Source organism: Rhagoletis pomonella, unplaced genomic scaffold, assembly GCF_013731165.1.
Source record: "Rhagoletis pomonella isolate Grant_MI unplaced genomic scaffold, Rhpom_1.0 Rhpom_scaffold_00004, whole genome shotgun sequence".
Lineage (NCBI taxonomy): Eukaryota > Metazoa > Arthropoda > Insecta > Diptera > Tephritidae > Rhagoletis > Rhagoletis pomonella.
The window spans coordinates 9,016,401-9,043,999 of NW_023458558.1; the positions used below are offsets into that span (position 1 = coordinate 9,016,401).

Here is a 27,599-nt window from a genome sequence, read left to right on the forward strand (position 1 = left end):
TTTTGTTCATTTATCCATTTGTACGCATCTGTATTTGTCGTTTGTCCTTTTCTTATAATAATATTCATATGTACATATAAAAAATGAGCGCAAATGTGTAGCCATAAAGGTGCAAGTAATTTGCGTTAAAATTGAAAAAAAAAAATTGAAGAAAAGACTGTTGTTCATAAAAATAATGCTTAAAGATACTTTTTTACTACATAAATTCCAATAAAACAATATATACAATAAGTATGTACTATATAAAAAATAAGTAAAAGTATGTAAAGAATATTGATTTCATTTAAATTATATAAGGAAACAAATATATAAGGCAACAACTTAAAAAAAGGAACGTTTCATTCTTCATCACAATTACGTATTTATACCAAGAAAATAATAATAATTTTGAAATATTAATCGGTCTTCGGCCGTCCGGCTCAATGACTTTTCCTTTTTCTTCGGTCTTTGAACAGTTGTACCTAAGTAGATCGATTTTAAAGGCTTAGTTGTATTTATGCCGCTGTTTTCACCACGTCTTGGTCAAGTAGAGACTTGTTTGCTTTGCTCGGCCTAGAAAAGTCAATTGCATTGCCAACTCTATAAAAGTCCTGATCGTTAACAGGTTTCTTGGTGCATTAATCCAAACTCAAAGATATGGTGATAGGTCCAGGGTTTCGTAATTATTGTCGAGAGGCTTTATTTAGTTTTATTCGAGAGTCTCAACAAGTTCTACTTTCTTGGTGGAATGTATTGCAGCACAGAGACAAAATATTATTCTGAAGGTATTTATATTAGTTCAAAAATATACATAAATTTTTGTAACACAATTTTGTCAATTGTTTGGTCGAGCTTCCGCTTCAATTCGAGATGTGCGTCTTGATGTTATTACCAGGGTCCGTAACGGTTGTGGTCTTTATAATAAAAAATATGAATTTAACTGTTATAATGGGATTTATATTTTCCCGACGAAACTTAACCGCTGTTCTATAATTTTTATTTTTTTCGCAATTTTTGATTCTTATAACCGTTATTTTCAGATTAAATTTTTTAGACCATAAAGAACCCATTCTCCATTATAACGATTAAAAACGATCAGGAAAATAAAAATCCAAATTAAACAATTTATTTTTTATCGAACAAATAAAATTCGTGTTATTTTCGAAAAGCGAATGGCTTTAATGAGACATTTTTCATGACTCAGGTTCAATCAGAGGTTTGCCATTGTCCGCTAAAGGGCATATTATCACATCAGATTTGTAGTCACTTCTACCAGGGAACTAGACCTTGAAGTCTCAACTGTTCGCAAAATGAAAAAGTGACCTTGTTGCATTGTCCAAAGTCTTTTAATAAAAAAAATTTCATAACTCAAAAACTCAACTTATGAAGCAGGAATCTCGGAAATGATTATATGCCTGGACTCTGTTCCGCAAGCCTTTTAGCAACCCCTTTGCTCGTGTCCTATGCTTCGGGGAACATTAAAGATAGACGATGTTCCGGCCGGAAATAAAGAAAGGAAAGAGAATTATCGAGGCGCCTAGACCAACGGAAAGCTCACTCTAAACAGCTACTATCCAGTTATTCTGGACCGCCTAATGAACTGTCGAACAGAATTCCCATACAATTCCTAATTTACCATTGTATCGGAGCGGCTTGTCAGAGCTTGTCTAGCCAGCAGCCAGAAGTTAAAGGTTCTATCACCTTTTGTTCCTTTACAAGGCTCCATAATCAGCATTTGAACTCTTGAGTTAAGCGAACGAACCAAAAAAATGATTTTCAATACCTTGTTTTGTATTAACAAGTAATTTTTAGCAAAAAAAACCGACTTAAAAAAAATATATATATATCTATATATTTAATGATCCAATGATCGGATCTAAACCAAATTAGTATGGGACCACCTCTGAGACACTACCTTTCCGTTGCAAAAAGAATTATTGAAATCGGTTGATGTGGTGCAAAGTTATGCGGTAACATACATAAAAAAAAAATATTCCGACGAACTGATAACCTCCTCCTTTTTTGGAAGTCGGTTAAAAAAGGTTTAACATGCAAATATACTTTGACAATTTAGAATTTTTGTAAAACGAAATTAAAAAGATTTGACATTTTAGAGATCAAATAATTTGAAGATTTGCAAATTTTGACATTTAAAGGGTGGGGTTGTTTGGAAATTTTTTGTTGAGCTGAACTCATTCTCGATAGAAATTTCTAGACAACACCATTCCGTGACTGCCAAAATGTACAAAGCTGTACAAATGTACATATAATGTGGTCCCTGCTTAATAAATTTTAGCAACTCGCCTAACAGGAGCATTGCGGACCTGCTTTGCTGATGCAGTCAGTGCTCTAGTCGCACTAGCTCCCTCAAAATTCAAATTGAAAGTTCGAAACAATTCCGACTTGGAAATATAAAGGTTAATATGAAAGACCTAACGCATTACGTTAATGGCCAAATATTAGTTGTGATCTCATATGAGCCCGAACTTACCATTTTTTAGCAGATTTTACTGGAAATTGATCCCGTAATCGGTTATCTGGCAACTGAGAGGACAAATGACAGAGTAAAAGGGGTTCTCTCTTTGTCAGAAGTTACCAGTTTTAATCCAAAGATTTTTTACTGGTAAATTCTGGTAAATGTGTCAAACGATCAGCTGTAGTATGTTTGACAACCAAATTGTAGACAAAATCTTAGAAATACATCTGCACTTTGATAATAACATGAACTGATTGCTCCAGTCCCTTAAACACCCTTGTAACCAAGAACACATTATTATCGAGCAGGGGGCCAAGTATGGTTGACATGATGACAATGAATAGGCGGACCACCTAGCAAAAGCGCTACCTCTGTATACCATTCTCCTAAACCCATTTTTGGGGCTAAAGAAAACCGCGCAGATATTTTTACCAAGACAACCAAAAGAAATTTGAACTTTCTGAGTACTCCAACTGAGGGTGCTCAGCTTCTTGCTAGATGTAAGATGCATATAGAACTTCAGCTAGCAACCTCCAGTTTTTCGCTTCAAACCTGGCCCGCTTAAGATAAAAATTTACGGCCAACTATGTTTTTAAATTTTTTAAATTTTTATTTCATACATTTATATTATGTTATGTTTATATTGCATATTTTTTGAGTTACATACATATTTATGTACTATACAACAAATTCTTAAGACAAAATATATTTTATTTAAGTTACTTAAGGAGAAATTAACGAAGACATAATCGTGTACACTATGAATTTCCCCATTTTTCTACGAAAACATTTAATAAAAATATTGTCCTTAGCTAAGTATTGCGGTCTTATACTATTTACAATTGAGTTATTTTTTCTTAGAGCTGGTAAACTGAAGTATTGTATTGGAAATATCGGTTTTATCTACTAAATATGTGTATACTCTCATTTTTTAATTAGTTAGCTCTCACTAAAAAAAAAATATTAAATATGTTTTTGACTGTGAATAAAAGTAAAAAATACATAAGTGCCACATAGCTGCATTCTTACAGTGGAACACTTAATTACCTTCGTAGGCCTATAATTTTAACTGGCAAGTTTACCATCCGCCAATTATGTATTCTTTTACATTCGAAAAACAAAATTTTAATTAAACATAAAATACGTTATAAAATACATAAAAAAAGAAAAACACGTTGCGTAAATGTTACACAACTGACTGAAATTGTATGTATGTATCTTTATTTCTAAGTTGGTATTGCCGACGGCCGTGGCAGCTGTCGCACGCAAGATCCATCAGCCGCCTAGCATTCATTGAACACCAAATTGTTTGCTTGCACCATCTGAGTAAATTCTTGCTTTTATCTATAAACCTTGTCATCCGAATAGATAATGTATGGCTGTTGGCCATTAGACTGTGGCGAGGCCTGCTGCGGTGTGCCACCAAAGTACGACATACGCGACATTGTCGAATATGAGTTTTGGGCATTTTGCGGTGCTGCGCGCTGCGACAAATTCTGGGTGGATTGATGTATGGATGGCGCTTTATGGGGCAAGGTGGCATAACTTTGTGCCGCATACGGTGGTACGGCGTAGAGCGCGGTGGGTGCACCCTTGAAGCTCATTGGTACGCTCCCCGGGCCCATTGGCATTGGCGGTATACCGATCATTGCAGGTCCATTGTGGTATTCCACGTTGCTCATGCGCAGTCGCACAATGCAAATTATGATAATTAGTATGGCAATGAAGGCAACTACGCCGCCAACAATGCCGATAATAAGCGTATCATCGTTGCTCATTAATGGCGCTTTAATGAGTGGTGCCTTGGTTTTGATTTTCATCGGCGGAGCTTGTGTGGGCTCCAAGCTCCAGATGATCATTGGTTCTTCGGTGGTGGTTGTTGTTGGACGTGTTACGAGGCGGGAAGAGGATTTCAGCATATATTGTGAAGTGCTACGCGCCGTTGTCGAGGTCATGCGACGTGAATCGCAAGTCAGTTCGTCGTCTCCGACTTCGATGAGTTTCTTGCCCGCCACAAAAGCTGGCGACTGGCACTCGACGTTGCTCATATGCGAATTGGGCAACCAACGACGTAGTGCGCGCGCATTGCAATCGCAGTGTATAGGATTTGAGGCAAGTCCTTTAAGTTGCAAACTTGATCGGCGGTCTTCTAGCGCGGTAAGGAATTGCGGCACTAAGACAGTGACTTTGGAGCCGGTGATATCAAGAGTCAGGTGTGAAGAGCGTGGCACTGGGAAGAGCAAAGCAGGCGGTAGCGCTGTAAGTGAGGTGTTTTGTAGTTTGATTGTGAGGTCACTGCTTTTTAGGCCAGCCAGCGTGCCCGATGATATGGTCTTGAGGCGGTCACCGCGTATGCCTATAGACTTGAGTCTTGGATGTTTAGCGGGCTGAATTTGCTCTGTGCCAATGGTAGAGTCCTTCACCTCCAAGTCTATGTCCTCTAGACCAGGTAGCAGCTCGAGTATGCCTTGCACGTCCAGATAGCCTAGCAGTGGTAGATCATAGGCCTCCAGCTTTTCAAGGTTCGGTACGTGTTTGAAAGCGCTTTTTTCGATGCGATTAACTTGGTGTAAGTTCTTGAGCCGCAATTCACGCAGCATTTCTAAGTTCTCGAAGTTGTCTTGGGAGATGACTTCGAAACTATTATTTGAAATATCCAAGGTATGCAGTGACTGCAGCTTCGGCCAAGCACCAGCAAGCTCGTTCAGACTTTCCAACTGGTTGCTCGACAGATCCAATATTTCAAGCAGCGTTGTGCGTTGGAAGATGTCAGCATCGATGGTTTTGAGGCTGTTATGGGATAGGTTGAGGTACTGCAGGAATGGCGTCTCCAGTGGTTCGAGGTGGGAGATGCCGGTACCAGCCAAGTTAAGTGCGCGCACGGTCTTTGGCTCATTGAGTATGTTACGCACAGCGCCTTCGCTAAGCGGATTGTACGACAAGTCAAGGTCCTTGATATTGACCATTATGCTGTCGTCCGCGGGAATAGCGCGAATTTTGTTTCCGCTCAAATTAACGGATGAGACGAAGAAGTATTGGCGTTGCAACGCATTCAGCGGTGCATATTCGAACTTGTTTTTCGCCAAGTTTATGTTCTCTAGCATTTGCAACTTCGAACGCTCAAATATCAAATCGGACAATTCCGTTAGTTGATTACCTTCGAGATTAAGCAACTCCAGACGCACCAATCCCTCAAAAGTACGCTCGCCGATGCGATCTAAGTAATTGTGGGACAAGTCGACAATCTGCAGCTGTGTGGAATTGTGGAAGGCCATCTCGCTGAGCATGTCTAGCTGATTGTATGCAACGAGCAGCGAACGTAGGCGTGGTAAACGTGCAAAGTCCAACTCTTCTATCGACTTGAGATGATTGTGAGAGAGGTCGACATGTTCAAGATATTGCAGAGTTGAGATGAGTTCGGCTGGGAAGAAACTAAACTTATTATTTGCTGCCTTAATTTCACGTAAACGCGGATGGATGCGGAACGAAGAGGGAAACAGGTAGCTGAGATGATTGTTCGAGATGTCGAGTTCCTCTAAACCCGTGCCGGTATTGAAGAACTCTCCCTTGAATGCAGATAACTGATTGCCGCGCAAATTGAGGCGCTTTATGTGCATTACATTAACAAAAGCCCCCGGGCGTATGGAGGTGATTTGATTATTGGACAAATCAAGTGAGGTGATATTCCACAGGTCAACAAAGCTGCCGTCGTTGATTTCTTGCAAATTATTGTTGTTGAGATAGATGTGCTTGAGGTCCTGCAGTGTAGCGAAAAGATCACCGGACATTTGCTTGAGAGCACAATGGCTGAGATCGATGACCTGTAGCCGTGAGAGCGGGCGAATGAGGGCTGCCGGCACGGGTGCCAAATGATGATTTCCGCTAAGATTCAGGTACTGCAAATTATCCAAGCCCTGAAATATGTTGCGTGGCACATCTGCAAGGTTATTTCCGCTCAGGTCAAGACTGCGCAGTTCAGTCAAAGCGAGCGGCGCAGTGCCCAAGCCAGTTAAGCGATTCTGCGAAAGCTTCAGCTCGTTTAACGATTGATCCAAGCCCAGAAAGATGTCAGCTGTAATGACAGCCAGCGAATTGCCTGATAGATCTAGTGTACGTAGATTAGCGAATGTCTGAAAACTAGCCGAAGGCAGCTCGCGTATTACATTGCGCGCCAGTGTTAATGTGGTTATATCCTCCGCTTGAATAGAACCAAGAATCTCGGTAGAAAGTGCGGCTACGCGATTAAAGTCCAAATGCAAGGTGGTCAAGCTCGGTAGGCGACCCAGGGCGCTGCCGGGGACGAGTAAAATATTATTGTCGCGTATGATAAGGGTTTGCAGGTTATCCAGACCCTCCAGCGCATCGTCCTCAATCTAAGGGAAGAGTTATAGGGTAGAATTTGAAAAAGTTGTGGTGGTAAATAATGTGGCAATCCACTTACAGTGCGCAGTGAATTCAAACTCAAGTCCAGGTATTTGAGTGCGACCAAGTCGCGGAACGTGCCCGGCGGTATAGTAGTGATGCCGTTGCGACTCAAGTCAAACACTTCCAATGTCTTGATCACTTGCGTGTGCGTATAATCCAAGCGCTAAACATATACAAATGTATGTAACATGAAAAGAGATCAAAAAGATCAATCAAATAAACAAATTTGCACACCGAACACACCTGCAACATATTCGAGGACAGATTGAGTGATTTCAGATTACCGATGGCCGCCAGCGATGCAGTTGGAAACTGAGTTATGAAATTTTCGGAGAGATCTAGTTTTTGCAAGGTGGGCACACGCTCAAAAACGTCACTATTCAAATTGGTAATACGATTTCCGGCCAGTTTTATTTCGCGTATGGCGCGCAAGCCTTGAAACGCCAGACCCTCGATTGTTTTTATTTCGTTGTAGCGTAGATCGACGATTTCAAGTTGCGGCTGCGCAATGAAAGCTTCGTAAAGAAGTGTAGCTGTTGTTTTTGGTTTTTGTTTTATCAGTAGCGATGGTGGTGGTGGTCAGAATAGGAAGTTGTGTAAAGAAAAAATAAAATAAAATTATTAAGAAAAGTATAGTGCTTGCGCAGGTGTTCTGTGGCGATTCGTAAATAACAGTTATAACGGCGGGTTTGAATGTACTCGAGGGCAAAAGTACGAATGTATGTTTGTACATACTTTTGGTTTGACGCGCGTTTTTTTTTAATCTTTTTACCGCACTTCGTAGGACTTTGAAATTCTGACAGCTGGTGCGTATGGTGGTAAATAGGTAATCGATTTCTGTCAAAGACAGCACAGAAAATCGAATATGTTGTCGCTTACGACCTTTTGGCGGTTAGGGCTCGATATGTTTGAAGAGAAATTATATTCGTCGATATATACAGGGTCACAACATTTTAATGCACTGACTATTTTAGTTTAGTGTACTAGCGTGAGATTTGACAAAACAACAATAGTTTTTATAATATTTCTATCAACTTTCTTTTTTTTTTTTTTCTAAAGATAACCTTGTCAGCTTGTCTTTTGAAATATATTATTTTAGAAATGGTAAGGTGAGTACAGTATTTTTTGCAAAATATGGCGTTGGACTTTCAATTTAATCCGAAAAGTCCTACAAGAGATTTTTCATATCATTGAGACCCACCACCAAAGCATTCCGTGCTTATTTGCTTTAACGTTTACCGCAGCCGATATTCCTTATTACGACTATTTAAAAATAGATTCACTGTGTCACAGTTTAAACTTACTGATATGATTGTGACGTAAGGAGAGATGTCGCAGCGCATTTGGTCCATTAAGTGAATTGGTTGGCACTTCAGAGAGACAGTTACGATCCACATAGAAATCCTGTAATTGGAGGGTAGAAGCAAGTTCAATCGGTTAGATGTGATAAAATTATAAGTTATTTCCAATAATTTAAAAAATTTCGTTGAGTAATTATATTAGCCGGATAAGTTAATTTGAGCACAAATAAACTTTCAATTACACTGAGAAAAGAGTTTAGTTACGTCAACTAAATATATTTTGATCAACACATGATTTGGTTATATGTAGTTACAATGTGTTGAGGGAAATATATTTGGAAGACTATTTTGTGAGTGTAGCTTTCATCCCTAGCAGTCTTAGGATCGTTTTCTCAAGTAAATTTTAAAATTTATTTGCTATTTAAATATAAATTTCATTCTCAAAAAATGTGTTTGAAGGGCAGATAAACTTTAAAACCTAGTAGTTGAGAAAACGGCACTTAAAATTTTACCTGCGCATCAAAAATGCTCACTAACACCGCGAATTTCGCACTTCGCACATAAATTTCCAAACCACAACTTGTTAGTCAACAATGTATGTATGTATGTGTATAAATTATTGAAAAGCATTGCTCTTCAGCTCACTCAGCCAAGGTGGCCATATTACGATTGTATGGACGCTCATGCATTTAAAAACGCTACTTAAAATGGCATCTGCGTTTGCAATGCACCACAGTTGCTCATAGCAAATGTGTCAACTAATAAACTAACCGATCGACTATTTATGATGGCACGTGCACTTACATACATACATACATACATACATACAATGGGTGAGTATTTACATTGGACATGTATGTAGGTATACGAAGAGTTCACCAACTCTTGCCAAAACAATGTGACTGGAATGTGTAAGCGACTTTTTATTGCAATAAGTCGTATGCATGTTACGTAACATACATATGTACAGTTATGTTCATTCGTTAACTCACACTACTCAATCTATTGACAGTATATTGTAGTTATGTAATGTGTCGCTGGTTCACCCACCTTTAAGTCTACACAGCCTTTGAGCAGCCCCTCTTCGATCGATTTGATTTTATTGCCGGATAAATCGAGTGTTTTCAGATTTTTCAATGGATGAAATTCAGCTGTAGAAAAGATCGGATTCAAGCTATCGCCAAGTAGATTATTCGCCAAACGTAATTCTGTGAGTGATTCTTTGAGACCAAGGAACGATTTCTCTGGTATGCGGCGTATAAGATTATTCGATAGATCCAACTCCTCGATAGGTAGTTTTAGTGTGCCAAAGCTCTGTTGGATAAAAAGTGAAGCCATTGATTACAAAATATTGCGTATAAATAAGTAACTAAATAATAAGATATTTAATTATTATGATATTGATCTACACATTATTTGATATAGTACCTCATTGATCATAGGACACATTATAAGGTTGAGAGATTTATTTGTATATATATAAAAGAGTTGAGCGCTAACGAAACTTTGTAGATAATAGATCAGGCTAAATTTAAGCGACGGCCTGCCATATTTTGTCTTTTGGAGCATCCATCGATTACGGTTTATTGGCAGAGATCTTTGACTTCAGAAAACTGCAAGGTAAAAGTCTCACATGATGAAGTCGTACGATATTTGTAGCCAATTCACGTCACGTCGCGAGAGACAACCACACCCTGAAATCGTTCTTCCCGAATGTCCATTGTGGTGTCTACATGTAGCGTCGTCCGGAATCAAATGTCGTATATCGCTCAATTTAATACAACAGAAATTAGTTATCATCGATATGTCGCGCTCGCTTCAAGGACAAATGACGCCACCGGTAGAAATCCTCACCAAACAATACATTTTTGTAGGTGGTGATACCTGATTGGTTACCGAACCGGTCGCTTCTAATTAGACCACCGCAAAATTGGTGTAACGGCAGGAACGAGCGACACGAAGTGAAGAAATGTACCTCTCTGCCTCGAAACGTTCCACCTCTCGACATGTGAGATGGCAACTGCACGGCCAGAGAAAAGATATTGAGCCGTACCGAAACTGTCAGGACGAGCTTCAGCAACCGTAGGAAAAACATAGTTTTAGGAGGGATACCGCTGCCATTCATTAAAGACGAAACCGGAATGCAGAAAGAGACCAGTTTCGGCTAAACTCAGATGTAGCGAATATCTGCTCAGATTGCCGAGTCACACTGCTAACTAAAATAAAGCAGTATACAAAACTTTACTCGAACGTAAGCAGCTCACCAGAAGTACGGCGCCTCTGTCGTACGAACTATATGACTAGTATTTGCCCAACCAATCCTGCGTATCCACACTCTGTCTGAACTGATCGTGTGGAAGTTTGATTTATTGTACAGTAATTTGTATGTCTGTCGTTATTTAGGCATCTATAAGAACACCATTTTTGGCGGGTTTGTCAGCTCTTTCGTTTTGGCCATAGCTGGTCTTCCTATTGTCATCGTACAAGCTACAACGGACATAGAGTATGTCTGTATGGCTGTCTGACTGTCAATAAACTAAACAAAACTACTATACCAAAGGAGGTGAACATCTAATCGAATAGCAGTGCGTTAATCAAGGTGTCGGTAACTCAAATTCAGCATGGGAATGCCTCATCTCAGTTTTTCAGTTGAGTCTAATTATTTGATAGTCAGACTTATATGGCACCAGGTCACTTTGTTGGAAATTTGCTTTACGTATGAGTTGGTCAAGAAAGGCACCCTCGAGTCAGTCCCACGAGGGAAAGAAATAATTGCAGTGCCCTTACTTACTTGTGGACTATTCTTTACCAGATGGGCCTCAAGGCAGCTCTACGAACGCTGGGATAAAATCAGGACATGTGCAACTGCGTAGACAATAAAACAATTTTTCCAAAAGTGGCTACGACAGCGGTTTTTAAAGTTGAAGCAAAAATAGAAAGTGGTAAAAAAAAATTAAATATCTACAACGGAAAATTGTTTTGCTTAAAACCTTTGTTTTAACTAAAATTTTTGAAAACATCTTAGTTCTTATCTGTGCCATTACAAACCACGAATCTCAGTTTGGTTTAAAAATCTTTGGCTAAAAGATTTAAATGGAATACACCGCACGTAGTGCATAAATATTTATGAAGATATTTGAATAAGACGACATACTTCTCATTTTGGTGAGAGCTTTTGAGACGACTAACAACAATTGAAGTTAGAAAATTATGGTCACACGCCATGCTGCTGCGGCATAAAACAAGTTATAACTATACGTCATAATAACATAAACAGCTACAATAATAATACTGCCAACTCGAGTAACGCCCCCGATAGTGGAAATTTGTGCTGCAAAAAAGCTAATGACAAAAAAAAAACCAACCAAGTGCAGCGAAAAATATGAACGAACTAATACTGGAACAAAGCAAAAAAAAAAATTTCGAAGCGAATTTCACTTTCTTCGCTGATTCCAAATCATAAGTATTTTGCAAGTGGTCCATGTACAAGTATGTATAATAAGTACAAAAGGAAAAAGTCTGCAAACAATGACAAACGCAAATTTCAAATTACGCTAATAACATCGAAAGTATTAGCTGCTGCTGCTGCTGCCGCCAAGGCTGTTGCTTAGGGCAAGGCACGGCTGCAAAAATCATTTTTTCTGCTGCCATACATCAAAGCAACTTTCCATCATACAGGTTCTATTATTGATTATTTTGCTGCTGTTTCGAGTGGTTTGCAATTAAATACATTGGCTGGCAAAATGAGAAAATTACTTCAGTATGCAGGCGTTGGCGTTGGGGTTGACGTTGGCCTGAGAATAGTTCAGTGTCATTGTGCCGATTGTCTATTTCAGATTTTGAATCGTATCTTTTTTTGTTGTACTTTTTGTATTTTGAGGCAAAATTTTTTTTTGCAATCCCAGCTGTTTATCAGATATTTGGCGCTTTCTTGTCGCACTCGATGGCGGGCTATCAGTGAAAGTGTTATAAAGCAAATGTTGGTTGTTTGCATGAGAAACATGCTTTAGCATAAAAGTACATGCATACATATGTACATATGTACATGTTCACATTCCAACAAGTTTGTTCACACATACATTCATACACACATTTGAATGTACTGTAATATGAGAAAAAGTTGAAGGCTGATTGCACTTGCTCTTGGTAAAATTTTAAAAGTGTACATATGTATATTTAAACTGCATCAAATCACGTAACTACGCAATCATTATAAACTTCTGCCGATCGTAATTGCTAAAGTTTTGCTTTCGAAATGCAATAATTGAGAGTGAGAAAACATCAGCGGCATCTTTGACAATGCGGCTGCAATAATTGCGAGTGCATTTCGATTCGCAAATAGCGCAAAATAGAGTTGCATTTATTGCTTTAATTCATTCGCATTTAGATCTCGATTCTGTACTTAATGAGAGCAGGCAGCCTTGTCGAACTCCACTGTACACTTTGAACGTCACAGTCACCTTTCCGTTATGAAGGACAGGACACCTAGCTTTATAGTACGTAGATTTAATAACAGCGACACTAACCACAGGTTAAATATCATTATCGAAATTCTCGATATCCTGTTATATGTTATGGATTAAAACACGTCGATAACGATATTTAACCTGAAGTTGAGTAAATTTAGGACCAGTTTCTCATTATCTGGTTAACACCAACGGAAGGTTAAACATTTTTATCGATGTGATCGACACCATAATATATAACAGGGAGTCGATAACAATGTTTAATATGTAGTTAGGGAATTATCTCGTGAATTAACTGCAGTTGATCCGGATTAGGTCCTAGAGCTAATTCCCAAACTTAACTCGGATTAGGGGAATTTTAGCTGACAACACTGACCAAAACTCAGAGAGCGTAGAATACAGAGAATATACAAATCTAGCATAGACATATACATTTTCATCGGTAATGCAGTCACCGTACTAATTCAGATAGGAATCCAATTTACATTGAATAAGAACTTATTTGAATTAATACGGTGACTGCATTACCGACGACAAGGTATATGTCCATACTAAATTTGCATTTTCTTTGTGATCTACGCTCCCTGAGCAAAAAAAGCAGCTGCTTCCTTCATCCGCGGTAGCCGAGTGGTGAGAGTTGACTACTACAAACCTGCAGGTCCCACGTTCGATCCTCGGTCGGAGCGATCGCAAAAAAAAATTTGTTTATATCATTTCTTTTATTTTTTTAATTTTATTTGATATATATATTTAATTTTACTTTATTTTATTTTCGGATTTTTTATTTTTTTCACATTTTTTACTTTGTCATTAGTTAATTTGAATTTTTAGAGTTTAATTTTACTAAAAAAGTCAAAAACAACTAACTAAAAACAACATTAAAAAATATAGAACTTATAATTGAATGAATAAAAAAAATAAATGAATATTCTACCAGCCGTGGGACTCGAACCTACGACCTCGGGGCTCGTAAATACGCATTACTGCCATCTGTTAAGGCGCAATTTTGATCAGATCCGTTAATCCGGATCAACGTTGCCGTCTGTCTATGCTTTTATTAACCAAACAATGAGTAATCGGCCCTTATGAGGTCTCCACACAAAAGAGAAAAGTGAGAAGAGATCGTTAAAAAATATTGAAAAATTTTCAAGTCGACAGAAGCTACATTAATGCCCATTAAGCCCATTAATGAACATCTTCCAAACATCCGGAGAGGGATGTATTCGTATGCGCGTCACTTATTTATTCCTCTCACTGAATGGCCAATTTTATATCAGTAACTACTGCGAACACAGTCCGTGCTCTCCTCAATCATAATTTCCTTAATTGTAATTTCTGTAATTTTTCCAACAGTGGCTAATAAAATTATACTTGCGGCTACTTAGCACTCCCTATCAATATACGCACGGAAACGTTTAATTGCCGAGGTCATTGGCGGAGCATTCAACTCGCCGGAAAGCACAATGGGAAAACATAAAAAAACGAAATCGACTGGAAGCCGTTGTTTAACCTTGGCTTGAATCGAAAATTGCATTATACAGACATAAATACAGAGCGTGCAATATTTTTGCATTGTTTCTTCTAGTCTTTTCTTTGTTCATTACTCGAAAGCTAGCCATTTTCGTTGGGCTGCCATAATTATTGTGGCAATCGCAACATAAAAAATCCAGTTTTTGGTATGCAACTTTTTTACAAAACTTTTGTCATTGTATTGCTGCGGTTGCAACATGTTGACAAGCCCATCAAGTTTAAATGAATTTATAACAATTACAAGAAATACTTGAATTTTTCTGCCCACCGAAAGAATTCCCATCGCCAAGCGCAACAGTGGATAAAAAAAAAAACTTCGACAAACATAAATAGCATAAAATGCTTGTCTGTAATAATTTAATATTATGATTTAAATTGACAGGCTACAAGCCGCATGTACACGCACACGCACTCATACATATGGAAGTACTTATGTGAAGACGGTAATTTCAGTTGATTGCGTATTGACCACTTTTGTTGTTGGCTGTTGGGCTGAATTGCACCGCTGCCTGAGGCCCAGCTCAACGTTGCACTAACTAACTCATCGTCGGTCCACTCACCTGCGATGGCAAAACTTGCTGGCCGCTGTAGCGCTGCGAGTAGGAGACAATCGGCGCGCCATACGGCAATTGCGGCGCCTCGCCATGGAAGACGACACGATCGCAGTCCATTGCAACCGCGCCCAGCTGCCCCGTCGAAGCGAATGGCACCACATTGCATCTGCGGAAAAATGAGCGAAATGATATAGTTAGCTGATTGCAGATATCGATCGGTAATGAAAATAAAAAGATAATAGAAAATAAAAAAAAAACCAAATAAGTATATACATTAAATTAAAAGAAAAAAAAAAAAGGAAAAAAACACACACACACACACAACTGAAATTCGATCGGCAGCGTATGCGGAAATCAATTCTCCAATTGTGTGTAGAATTCTTTTTCATTAGCTCAAAGTATCATAGAAAATTAATGGCCAATATACTCGTTTAGCTGGTTGTTGGCGGCTGAGATTCTTTTTAATTTGTATTTGCCCATAAATACGTGAACATGGACGCACACAAAAATAAAGGCATGCCTGCAGGAAAATTTCACGCAGCTTATCAAATAATTTTATAGTAATATTAAAGTCAGACTCCTCAGTAAGCAACTAAACAAGGGCCATTGAAAAAATTTTATTTTTTATCTGACCTCCACTATCTGTTTTTCTACGGGGACATTTGCATATATATATTAAAAATCTGTGCATGTTCACATTACTCAACTATGTGTGTATGTAGTCTTAAATATGTACATATGTATGTGCATATGTCTGACTCACCTGCAGGGTAACCGCAATGCCGGACTGAGCTCTGGACATGGTCGCCAAGCTTTGATTTGTGACAAGTAGAGCAACAGCAGCAGAAAGATGTTCAGATGCCGTATTCGTCTCAGATGACTGTGTGGGTGCTGCATCTGCAAGAAAAAAAGAAACAAATAATAATAGTTTTGAATATATTTATGTATGTATACACAGATGTGTACTAATTATCAAACTAATAAACTAAACTTAACAAATAAGGTGTGCATCTAATTATATATTTACTACATATGTATGTATGTATGTATGTATGTATGTAGGCAATGCTGTTAATTTGATTTGAAATATGCCTTATTTGGCTATTACCTACATGTATGTATGTAAATATTTATTGCTTGTAAACTAGTATAGTTCAAGGTAACGGTTCAAAGAGAAGAAATATGGGAAATCTGTCAAAACCCTTTAATGCTGCTAAGGGCAATTCGACATGTAAGGTAAAAAAATCGAATAAAAGCACTTTTTAATTAGCCTAATATCCGAATAAGGCACGACCTGCACCTATCTTTTTAATGGATGGAATAAATTTTGTTTGAAATTTAACGTTGGCGCGAGTGGGCTACCTGAAACAATCCTGACCAGGAAAATTTTAATTAAATATTCAACAATTATAATTTTTTTTTTTAGCTTGCCCTTATTTGTTTAATGAAAAAAATATATACCAGATATGAAGAGGTAAGTAATACAAGTAATTTTTACTCACCTGTTTAATAAATAAATCGTATATCAAAACATAAGATATGTATAAGAAAACTCTCAAATTTTAAAAAGACACAAAAAAAAACTGAAACATTTGAACTACGGATCTGTATACCATTTTTTAGATCAGGTCGTTTCTTTTTTAAATTACTTTACTTTAACCATACAAATGCAATTATCTGACACTACCATCTCTGAACTCACTTTCTTTTAAAAGTATGCCCAAATCAATTGTCATTTCGAAAATTTAGTTTCGAGTTTCATTATCAGCGATCCTAAAAACCCCAAAATACGCTGTTTTAATAAAATTTACTGATTTCTTCCTTTTTAGTGTCCGCCATAAGTGGATGCGCCATTTTACATTTTTAAAATCTGACTTCAGATCAGCGATCAGTTTTAAACAGAAACCCTTGAAAGATGATCAAAATCATAAAAATTATATTTGTATAAAAATCAAATTTTACTAAATTCGGATAACATCTACCAAATCTACTCTTTAATGTAGTCGCCACCTGATGGCACTTTTTGTACTTCTTCATCTGCATCTCAATTACTACTTTTTGTCACAGCTTGTTTGGTAATCTGCCAATGAGAAGCGTCTAGTCTATGAAAGATAAACACAAGGCTAGCAGATTCCAGCACCTGGAATTTGTTTGACTAGTTTCCCAAGGATTAATGAACGCTGTTATCGCAATAGCTTTATGGCGCAAAGCAGTTACACTTTCCATAAAGTCATTGCAACACTGAGAGGAGTAGGAAACATAATGAAAACCGTTTATATGGGAAGCCGGGTATAAATACTATTGAACTTGGCATTAAAGATGAAAATAATTTAATAAAAACCGGTAATTTAATTACCACTGTTGAATCCGTGATCCATTGAACACCGACAAAAAGCGCCCTTTGAATACCACTGGTAATCTTTAGATCGTGTTACCAGGCATGCCTAGAGTCGAGCCAACCACTTAGTTGTCTGTTTCGAGACATTGCGAACTTGGTACTTTCTGTCACTCTCAGACCACTGAGCGTCTCTTGCACTTGCTTGCTTTATCCATGCGGTTTGTATCGGACGACTACGCTAACCCTAAATGCTTCAGGCCCATAAGTACTTGTAGGGAAGCTCTTCATTACATGCTCTTAGAAATCCGGTAGATTTACATCACTCGGATAATACAAATTAATTATGTCGGCCATCAGTGGCTTGGAGCAAGCTGCCGATCAATAGCGTGGAGTATCTGCATATCGATCGCCTTGTACTACCTTAATGCAGTTATATGCGGTAAGAGGGACAAAATTCACTCCTCTCTTTGGAAAAGTGCTGGTAGCCCGGTCAGACGGCAGAACCTGGCTATGAGAGACTCGAACATTTGGCTAGAAAGGGCTCAGAACAAGTATTTCTCGGACTTCAAACAGTTATAGCAATCTCACAATTGGCCACCGAAGCCACCATCAGAAACTGCTGGGTATCGAGGAGCTGTAGGTAGACAAAACTGATGTTGTCCTTTATCTCGGAAGATCTAACTAGGTGAGTGCCTTCATCGGGCAAATGGAAGAATGATATCTTCCGAACTCAAGAAGGATATTTTCTCAACAAATTTTTGGGCCTAAGATACTTCGCAAACCATCTGAATAGAATACCAATTTCTGTAACTGTGTAAAAACTTAAAAATACCTCAGTTCGAAAGTGTGAAATATTAAACTAAAAAGCAAAAAAAAGTAAGTAAATTAACATGTAAGCATAAATCTCAAACCAGCCTTTGCACGTGTATGCTCATAAATTGTGCACCAAATATTTTTACGTTGAAGATATTTTTACACAAGCACTTAAAATTTTGGTAGCCGAAATAATCATTGAAGCGAAGGTGTTGCCTCCGCACCTACATGCATAAATATTCACAAGTCTGCACAATTTCATAAAAAAAAAATAAAATAAATTAAACACCAAAAAATAGGCACGCAACCGGTATTTATGAGTTGAGGATGCTTTCGGAAATTTACATAAGCCATAAAAATGGAAACTAGTTGAACGCAGAGAACATAGATTTGTAAGTGTAAATACATACATACATACATACATACATATATATATGTTCGTAATTGTGATGCAAAACATTTCGCGCTTGAAATACTCGAATAATAGCCGGTGGATGTTCACAATTGAAGCGTTTCGAGTACTAGCGTGATATGTATGTGAAGCCACCGCAAATGCAATGAACTGACGGACGCGGGTCATAACAAAAAAAATTTCAAAATTTAACCATTTTGTGTGTTAAAAACTGTTAGGACACACTAAGTACATATCGCGCACCGTCTTCGAAAGAGGCGTAACTCAATATTTGGCCTGTTTTGAAACTATGCGCCAAAAATACACACAGGCCTTTTATTTACCTTTCAGCAAATACTTAGGAAAAAAAGCCTATGGTAAAGTCTCCCTTGCCCATATGATATCACGTGCTAAGAAATAGTTCGCATTTTCTGACGTTGTGCGATATGTATTTAAATGTTAATTGCTTAAGCAAGAAGGAGAAGGTTCATTTTGGAGAAAAAAATATGAACAAATATGTAAGCAAGGAGCCATTCTTTGAGTGCCGATTCAAAGTTTGAGTGGCAATCTTTGGCAAACGACTCTCCTAAGAAAAACTCTAGCAAAAAAACAATATGCTGATCGAAGGTTGCCTAAAATTACATATAGACATCTCCTTTGTAAGCAAATAAATTGGGAAAAATTAATACAAAGATTTATGTGCCCTTGCAGGAGACTGGTCTTTACTCGGAGGATCTACGGTTCAATCATTCTTTTCGTCTGGTAAACAACAGAAGCGGCTTCCAAGCTCTAATAAATAAAGTGCTTCACAGAGTGCCCTGAGGTCGGGGGAACTTAGACTGTGGAAAGAACGTACGTACGCGCATGAAAGTACCCTGTACTCTTTCAATGAGCCAAGCATTCGCGAAAAATCTGACTACATTTGCCCTTCGCTTCTCACAAACAAATCGCGGTACAAAGCTCAATAAGACTACTGGAATAAATATTAACACCGCAATTCTGTGCAACCTTGACTATTTGTCTATAAATTTGCGCCTAAAACTATGCAGGCAAATCTTTGCGACATAGTTTTAGGCGCAAATTGATAGACAAATAGTCATGCTTGACAGTTTGTCAAGTGTATAGAATTGGGGGGTAGTCCGCCACAACAAATAAATAGTTTGGGATGAGCCTGCCTGAAACTATACAATAAAGCAAATGAATGTATAGAATTAACAATAACAACCACGCTGTCAAGTAAAATAGCGGCAAATCAGTTTCAGTTGATAGCAATAGGTTGAATAAGGAAATGGATTAGCAACAAGAGCTTATGAAGAGTGCATACCTCAGTGGCTAGCGCTTCTAACTTTGCACATCGATGATGCGGGTTCGATTCCTGGACTTTGGACTTGGACTTAGCAGCTTTGCACATTAAAGACACTAATACAGCTCTCAAGAAAAACTTAAAATTCATATAAAATGAGGAACAAGAAGTGGAAAAGAAATTTTCTTCAATAAAAATTTCTTAAATCAGTATGCAGCTGTGAAGAAAAAATACTCGTTGACCGTTCATTCTTTTTTCTTACCAAAGGAAACCCGGTTGGGAGAAACTTTTCACACCTGGTATTGAGGCCACTCCGAGTAGAAGTATCGAATTTGCCGTATTCGCTCTTTTTGCCTGACCTAATCTAACCTCATACAAATTTACATGACCACTTTTGATGTGCATTTATGAACTAAATGACCTTCTATGAATGTGAGTGACCTTTTCAACTAGATTTATTATAGTACACACAAACATATTATATTGTTTACAAAAATTCACACGACCAATTAGAGACTGTGGCGTGGGTATATGTCCAACTTTAATAGTGAGTAATAAACCCCATTTGTTTTTCTGAAGGATGTACTCAAAATGAACATCCACATTATCGGTTATATGACAACAAATTGGGGAAACCAACAAAAACAGCAAAACTTCCAAAATTAGTGCGAGAAAAACCACTAATTTAATATGCACCGAGATGAGGTAATGTCTCGAGCAGATTCAGAAATTTTCCCGCTGATGAGAAAACTAAAAAAAGCTTTGCAATAATGCAGCTAACTTAAGCTCAACCCGCCACAAACTACTAGATGAAGTTTGCACATAAATAAATACCAAAAAATAAATAATGCTAAAAACAAAAGAAACGAACGTAAAGACAACTACATAAGTAAATAATTTGTCTTAACATAACGACGCTGTCCATTTCCCCATTCCCCTGTTTACATTGGATTTGCTTTGCATTATTGTTGTGCCAGCAAATTTTGCTTTAGAGATGTTATGGGCTCATAATTTTTATACCCGAGCGCACTTGTGCACAAGGGTATTATAACTTTGTTCGCATAACTGTTGTTTGTAACAGCCAAAACAAATCGAGATAGATATAGACAAACGTATACATCCGTCCGTCTCGAGAAAAAATTGAGATGTGCCCACGAAAACTGGTTGGTAAGTTTCTCTTTATCCAAGGTAGGTAGGGGCGACATCGGACAATAACCACGCCCACCGCCCATATAGCGGTATTTTCGAAATATGCAATAACTATGATACATATTTGAAAATTTTTGAAATCAAACAAGAACAACGTCCACCTCCCATATAAGGGTAATTTACAGAAATACGAAAACTGCGATAAATTAGTAACTACATATTTGAGTTAGTTTACTCAAAATCGATATATACAATGAACTCTCAGCAGAAATGGTATTTCGGGAAATTTTTGTGAAAATGGGCGTGACACCGCCGACTTACGCCTTTATACATATGTGTATCTCGATAATCGGTTTATTAATTTCTACCAAATTCCCGTCACCTACCATATAACTGCAAATTTGAGAAATACGAAAATTCCGACATTTCGATAACTTAATAATAATTTCAATAGCTTAATAAAAAATTAATGGGCGGGGCACCACCCACTTATGACTACATACATAAGTGTAAGGATATCATCCTTATCGATTTCCACTCAAAGCACATTATCGAAACTGTTTGACATCGAGAAAAATGCTCCTGCTTATCATGCAGTTTATTGAAAGGTGAATTACCGATATGTAATACGTGCGCCGGGTATATAAATTTCGTTTTCGTCCGAACTTATACTTTTTTTTACTTGTTAATACTGTCATCCATCAAATTTCATAAAAACTAGAGCAAATGCACTTTACGTTACGTAAATAAGCGTAATTTTGTGAGATTTTTTGCTTTTCTTTGTTTTCGCTTTCGAGTTGAAAAATAAAATTTGTCGTTTTTGGTAAAATTGTTTTTTCCGCATCCTATATTAAAAATATTTTTATCACATATAAAATATATATTTTAAATACTATTCCAGCTGTAATTGAGTACTTTTGAAATTCAAATTTTTTTGTTTGTTTCTTCTGATCAATTTTAAAATCCGGCTCAAATGTATGTACTGAGTTATATTGGAAGCAGTTTACCAATTCGTATGTGTATGTTTTATTTAAGTCAGCGCTTATTCAAATTCAAATGTGCTGATGACTAAATCGCAACAAAAACTAAAGTCAAAATGATAAATTTCATAACAAGCTGAAAGTGCAAATAAAACAAATCGTTGCGGTATATCAATAATAATGCAAAGTAATCAGCAAAGTAAAGCAATCAACTTCACTTCGTTAACAAATCTGTTTTCTTAGGCATTAACCAAATACTTTTGCGTTCACTTTTATGCCAACTGGTTGGCCGAATTTTTACTTCAAATTTTGGTCGACACACAAATCGAGGAAGTCTTACGCCAATTCTGAAAGGTAAATGCGTTTTTATGAGAAGACCGGACGTTTGTCATTGCCTGCCGAGGTGAGGAAGTTACAGAAAACAATCTCTATTATCAATTTTGGATGTTGGGCGGGGCATGGATTGAACCTGAACCGTTCATATTATCATCCATCTATGCGTGTACTTCTGTACTTATATTTGAAATTCCATATCCCTAATTACATTGCTTTATAAATAAGTCTGTAAGCAAATACATATTTAGTTACTCCATCAAACAATTCAAGCTCTCATTTGAAAGCTATTATTTCATGACTGATTTTCCAAAAACAACGATAGAATTATTATTGAAACCATATTTCTTATTAGAGTGTAAACATGTACATAACATTATGTTTATTTTAAAATACATACATATTTTTATTTCACCATGCTGACTGCCCTACTAACATTTGCGCCTTGAAAAACGCTGAACTTGAACTTGCAGATCAACAAATGTCATTTATTAAATTTCATAGTAGTTGGTCAGCTTAGGATAAAGTAGATAATGGCAGAACACTTGAATGTGTTGAATTGGGGATAGAGTTACTTCAAACTTAACGAGTGAATACCATGCGTACATATGTATGTATGTATGTGTGTGTATGTGTTAATTCACACCCTGCGGGAAAAATTTCTAGTTCTGAACTGGTGCGCTTCTAGTACATTTAGACCTATAACTAGTTAGTGATAAATCTCTTTTGCATGCAATCAACTTGCGAATTTAACGCCGCACTGTCCTAGGAAGTGAAAATTGTCCCCCACTGCTCCATTACCTTTTCTATAGTTCCGAACCAGTCCTAAATTCGACACATTGATTCTAATTCGCTTTGCATCTCTTTTTCTATAGTTCCGACCAGTTCTAAAATACCAAAACCAAAAAAGTAATCCGATTTTTTAAACAGAGCCGTTTAGGTTTTGCCATGGTAGCGATTTTAAATTATTTTCAAAGAAATGTGTTTTCCATTTCAAATTAACAGCTGCTTGCTGTTGTTGGTTAGATTCCAGAAGGCCCAAGTTGTTAAAATGTTAGTACACAGTTTAGTTTTGTATTGCCAAACTATGAAAAAGCATCTGTGAAGTGCAGACAGAGAGCGTATTTTAAAGAAAGGGAAAAAAAGGGAAAGTAGGAGTTTCCAAAGAAGCATTGTCCTTCTTTGGATAGTTAATGCCGATTCAAAACTTCTGCATTTTCATAAGCACCGAATAGGAATTTTTCTATATTACTTCAATTGATTGGCCATATTTTCCTTGAGGGTTGCAACATCGAAATAGAAGTAACATTGTAATCGATATAAAATTTTTGTGACGTTAATGAGATTATCTTAAATTCTTGAATAAAAATAAAATTGTTGCGAATATGATAATAAAAGTCTAGAGAAGCAAGTGTACAAGAAAGGTAAAAAGATATTAATATTTTTCGTTTATGTTTATGTATATATGGCATTTTTGTATATCTAAATCCAATTTAATATTATTTACATAAAAAATTATAAAATCATTCTTATAATATTCAACAATTTTATTGAGCTTGAGGCCGTTTTTTTAATGAAAACTATTGTGGAAAAATTAACAATAATTTATAAATGGTAGAAGTGATAGCTATTTTGGATATCACCACATCGCCTCCTCACATTTCTACAGCGGGATTCGAACCGACCACACCAGCTGAATCAGCCAGTTGCCTACGCACTGTGCTAAATAAGTTCGCCTTATAAACTGTTGTTGCCTATTCCACTTTTTTCATGTGAGCCAACTACAATCAAGCGCAGCTATTCCACTGCAGTTCACACTTGATCATTAATCTTATAAGATTTTAAATTTGTTTAACATTTTTACTACCGGTTTCACGAAAGCAATTTAAGTGATAAATGATTCATTCTGTCAGTTTACATACTAAATTCAAATAAGAAATAATTGTTCATTTAAATTGTTTTCTTAAAACTGGATATTAGAGCCGTTTTCGCAAGTAGGTTTTAAAAAATGTCTGCCCTTCGCACACATTTTTGCTTTTCAGAACAAAATTGTGGATTAAGGATCGCTCAAGAGAACTTATGACTTTGAAACTTTAGGACTTTGAAACTTTTACACTTAATTCAATATTTGTATTTTTTTTTTTGATTATGACACTATTTAAGTAATGAAATGAAAAATGTAAAAAAAATTTTCAAGATTTATTTCAAAGGTTTTTAGGTACGGATTGGTAACGTAATTATACATAGCATTGCATTTGTTCCATAGTTGTTTCCTTGTTCAATGTAAAATTAATAGTACATTCGAAATTAAATTTCCTAGTTGTACTCATATTTATTAATAACGAAACATGAGCATACATTTATTACAGGGCGACAATATTTTAAATTAGAAAAAAAAAAAGATTTTCTCATCGAATTTGTCGTATTTTTTACCAGAGAAATTTAGTTAAAGTTGTATTTTATCTCCTCCTATTAACATAGAGTTTTTATTTAAATACCTTCAATTAAAAGCATGGGGTGACTCATATAATCGCCCGTCGTTCCTTATTGTGTCTCCCCTGAAAGTTTGTTGCTTAAGTCTTTTGTTTTATTTTATTCACAAGAAAACTTCTTTAATTATATAAAATAATTACTTCAACTACTACACTTAAGTTGACAAGTAGAATAATTGGTATGGCGAAATCAGTTAACGCTTAAGAATCTTATAATGACCACAACGCAAAATTACTAATTGCTACCACGAACATGCACAATTACCTATATATAACTAAAAACAATTATTATGGTACATCTAGTGATTGAGGAAGTAGAATTTAGTTTCAAAAAAGATACAAAATTATGAAACCTGCAGTTATTACTTAACACAAATAATTCATTCTGCGATTATTCCCATGTATGTTTGTATGTATGTATGTATGGTTATGAAAGATTTGACATTCAAATGTAAACAAATCAGCGTTTTGATCGCTCGAATTTAAATTGCTAACAAAGTTGTTTATTACAACAGAAAAACGAAACACGCAAATCAACATTGTAAACAAGTTGAAGCCAGCCAGTTTGAAATGAATTAAAATAGCCATTTATTTACAAATAAATAGCAAATAAATTGTATTTGACTGCCGACAAACATAAAAAAGAATCAGACCAAAAGGTGACCCAGCTGTGAAATGGTCATTGAGGCTTTGAAGTGCTTAAGGCAAACAAATTTTGGTTTCTAGTTGTGCACGATACTTATATGTAATCGCACATATGTATGCACGTGTGTGCCTGTCTCGCGGCCAACTATACTAATCTACATACATGGGAACTTCAAGACTTTAATGCAGCATTGTTGTTGTCTTCCCATGAAATCGGCCCCCTCAAGCGCCACTCGCAGCTAAGCGCTCGAACAGCCAGTTCTCTTTTGGCATTCGGCCGCCAACTTCAGTCGAATTCAGCTGCCAAACTTGAGGAATGTTGGCCGCTTTGCTAACTAAACAAGTTTAGGCCGCGCATGCGCCATTCTGTTGGTGGAGGTGATGCCAGTGCTGGTGGAAGCGGGCGTCGCACAGTGGCCCAATATTATATTAAGAACTAAGATGAGATCGTGGTGAAATTTTGTACAAATTATGTTTGAATGACTAACAACGTCCGGTCATAAAATGGCCTAGATCGAATAGCGACCACGCCTACCAACCACATGATTAAAAAAATCTTTAAATTTATCATAAATTTCTCTTATATTTTTTAAGCACTTGCGTGCGGCATAAACAGAGATTATAATGCGAATTCATATTTGTTACAAATTAATACAATTTTATTAAATTTAATAAAATAATATGAGGTACACTGGCGATCAAAAGTAAGTGCATGGTAATTTTTGTAAAATATTTGCAATGTTTTTGAAGTGCCATGCATTTAAATAAGTAGCCTTCATAGAAATACCAAAACAAACTTTCATCTAATACATTCTCTGAAGTGAATCTTTGTTTGCAGCGACTATGTTCAGCACCATTTTATAAAGATATTTATTTAATTTTTATAATCAACTTTTGATAATATATTCTCTTTTACTGCACATAGCCTTGCCACGCTGAATTTCGTTTACCAGAAGATCTCATTTTTAGTTGAGTGGCCACAAAAAGTGCATCTGGTTCGATAACTTTCGAAAGCTCATTCTTCATTTGAACTTTTTGGCGACAATCTTCAAAACTTTTAGTTGGCTTATCAGCAGAAAATGTCGGCTTACCAAATTTAGAACACACAAATTGTGAAAAGTCTATTTCAAATTCGAGCCAATCTTTATTTGCAGTAACAAACCGCTCTTTTTTTCGGAAAAGTTTTGTCCACTTTCGGTCCAATTTCTGAATTAGTCTTCGCACGTATGTGATCTCAATTTATCGAAATTTGATTCTATTATTAGATCTTAAACTGATATTACCAGAGTCAAAATCTATTATTCCATCAAGTCTCTCGTTTTTAGGGGTCGTCAGTCAAAAATCAAAAATTTTCTGTCTTGAAGTTTTGTGGATTCTATTAGTGTATATATCAATTGAGAGAATAAGTATAGTAAGTGATCTGTATTTCGAGCTAAGAGAAAGATTGCGTCTACAAAAAAAAAATTATAATAATTTGATGCTCACCGAAAATATTAAAAGTTTATCAGCTCCAATAGGTAATATTTTTTACATTTCCTGAATTTTCTTACTATCACATTTTGGATACCGTTATGTTTATATGTAGCCAAAATTTTTCAAACAAAGTTGTATTTACACTTAAGTAGACAATTTCTTGCATATTTGATAAACATTTTATTGAAAAATTACAAACAAAAAATTTAATTAAAGTAGCTTTCCACATTGCACCACTGTGCGTCGGTGCCACTATTGCACATTTTTGTGGTTGTCTATGGCTGCCTTAAATTTACTTTGGCGCGGTTTTTATTTTTGTTAATTTTTTTTTAATTCAATTTAGTTATCGCTTTTGTGATCATGGTTTATTTTAATTTTTGTGCTGTGCGCCTGTGGTTGTGGAATTTTTATAGTGATTTCATTTGCAACGAAATAAGAAAATAAAATTAAGAAAATTACAAAACGAGATTGTTTTTCTTTAACAATTTTACTGCGTATTTTCAGCTTAACAAGTGCAATGGTCAGCGTACTGGTTAGCGCATTCCTGCTGTACATCTCCCCGTGTGACTATAATTTTCGAAAATGTCTGAACGAATGTGTACTAGTTTGTTTTTTGCCACAACCAGTTTTGAGCGCAATTTTGTCAAAATAAACAATAACAACAAACAAAAAAATAAACGATTTTGATCAGGTCTGACCAGCAATGCAGCTGCGTACGACGAGTATTTTGCGCATTAAGGTCCGAGCGCGTGGGTACTGCGTTATTCGCAATTTTCAAAAGAAATTCCTATGAGCAAAAACAATTCAGTTATGAGTATTGCATTTAGTTTTTTTTGTCGTAGTACCGTTTCAATGCGCTGCACCACTTGCAAACGACAGTCATTAAAATCAAAGCAATAAAATTAAGTTGCGATTAAAATGCGATTACTCGGAAAATCGCGTTCGTTGTCA

The 27,599-nt window shown here is 36.6% G+C and overlaps 1 protein-coding gene across 4 annotated transcripts in view; it reads right to left on the bottom strand.

Annotated features, from left to right (window-relative positions):
* Nucleotides 1–3,738: 3,738 nt before the first annotated feature.
* Nucleotides 3,739–27,599, bottom strand: part of LOC118736949 (protein artichoke) — a 32,023-nt gene continuing 8,162 nt past the window's right edge. For 3 of the 4 annotated variants that reach the window (XM_036467119.1, XM_036467117.1, XM_036467118.1), the window contains 7 exons: nucleotides 15,495–15,628; nucleotides 14,738–14,897; nucleotides 9,232–9,495; nucleotides 8,185–8,284; nucleotides 7,124–7,413; nucleotides 6,897–7,043; nucleotides 3,739–6,828 (listed from right to left, as the gene is read on the bottom strand). In XM_036467119.1, the coding sequence (XP_036323012.1) occupies nucleotides 3,796–6,828; nucleotides 6,897–7,043; nucleotides 7,124–7,413; nucleotides 8,185–8,284; nucleotides 9,232–9,495; nucleotides 14,738–14,897; nucleotides 15,495–15,628 (4,128 nt within the window). In that variant the 3' untranslated portion in view covers nucleotides 3,739–3,795. Of the gene's footprint in view, nucleotides 6,829–6,896; nucleotides 7,044–7,123; nucleotides 7,414–8,184; nucleotides 8,285–9,231; nucleotides 9,496–14,737; nucleotides 14,898–15,494; nucleotides 15,629–27,599 lie in introns of those variants that run through there. The other variant, XM_036467120.1, reaches the window with a different exon arrangement.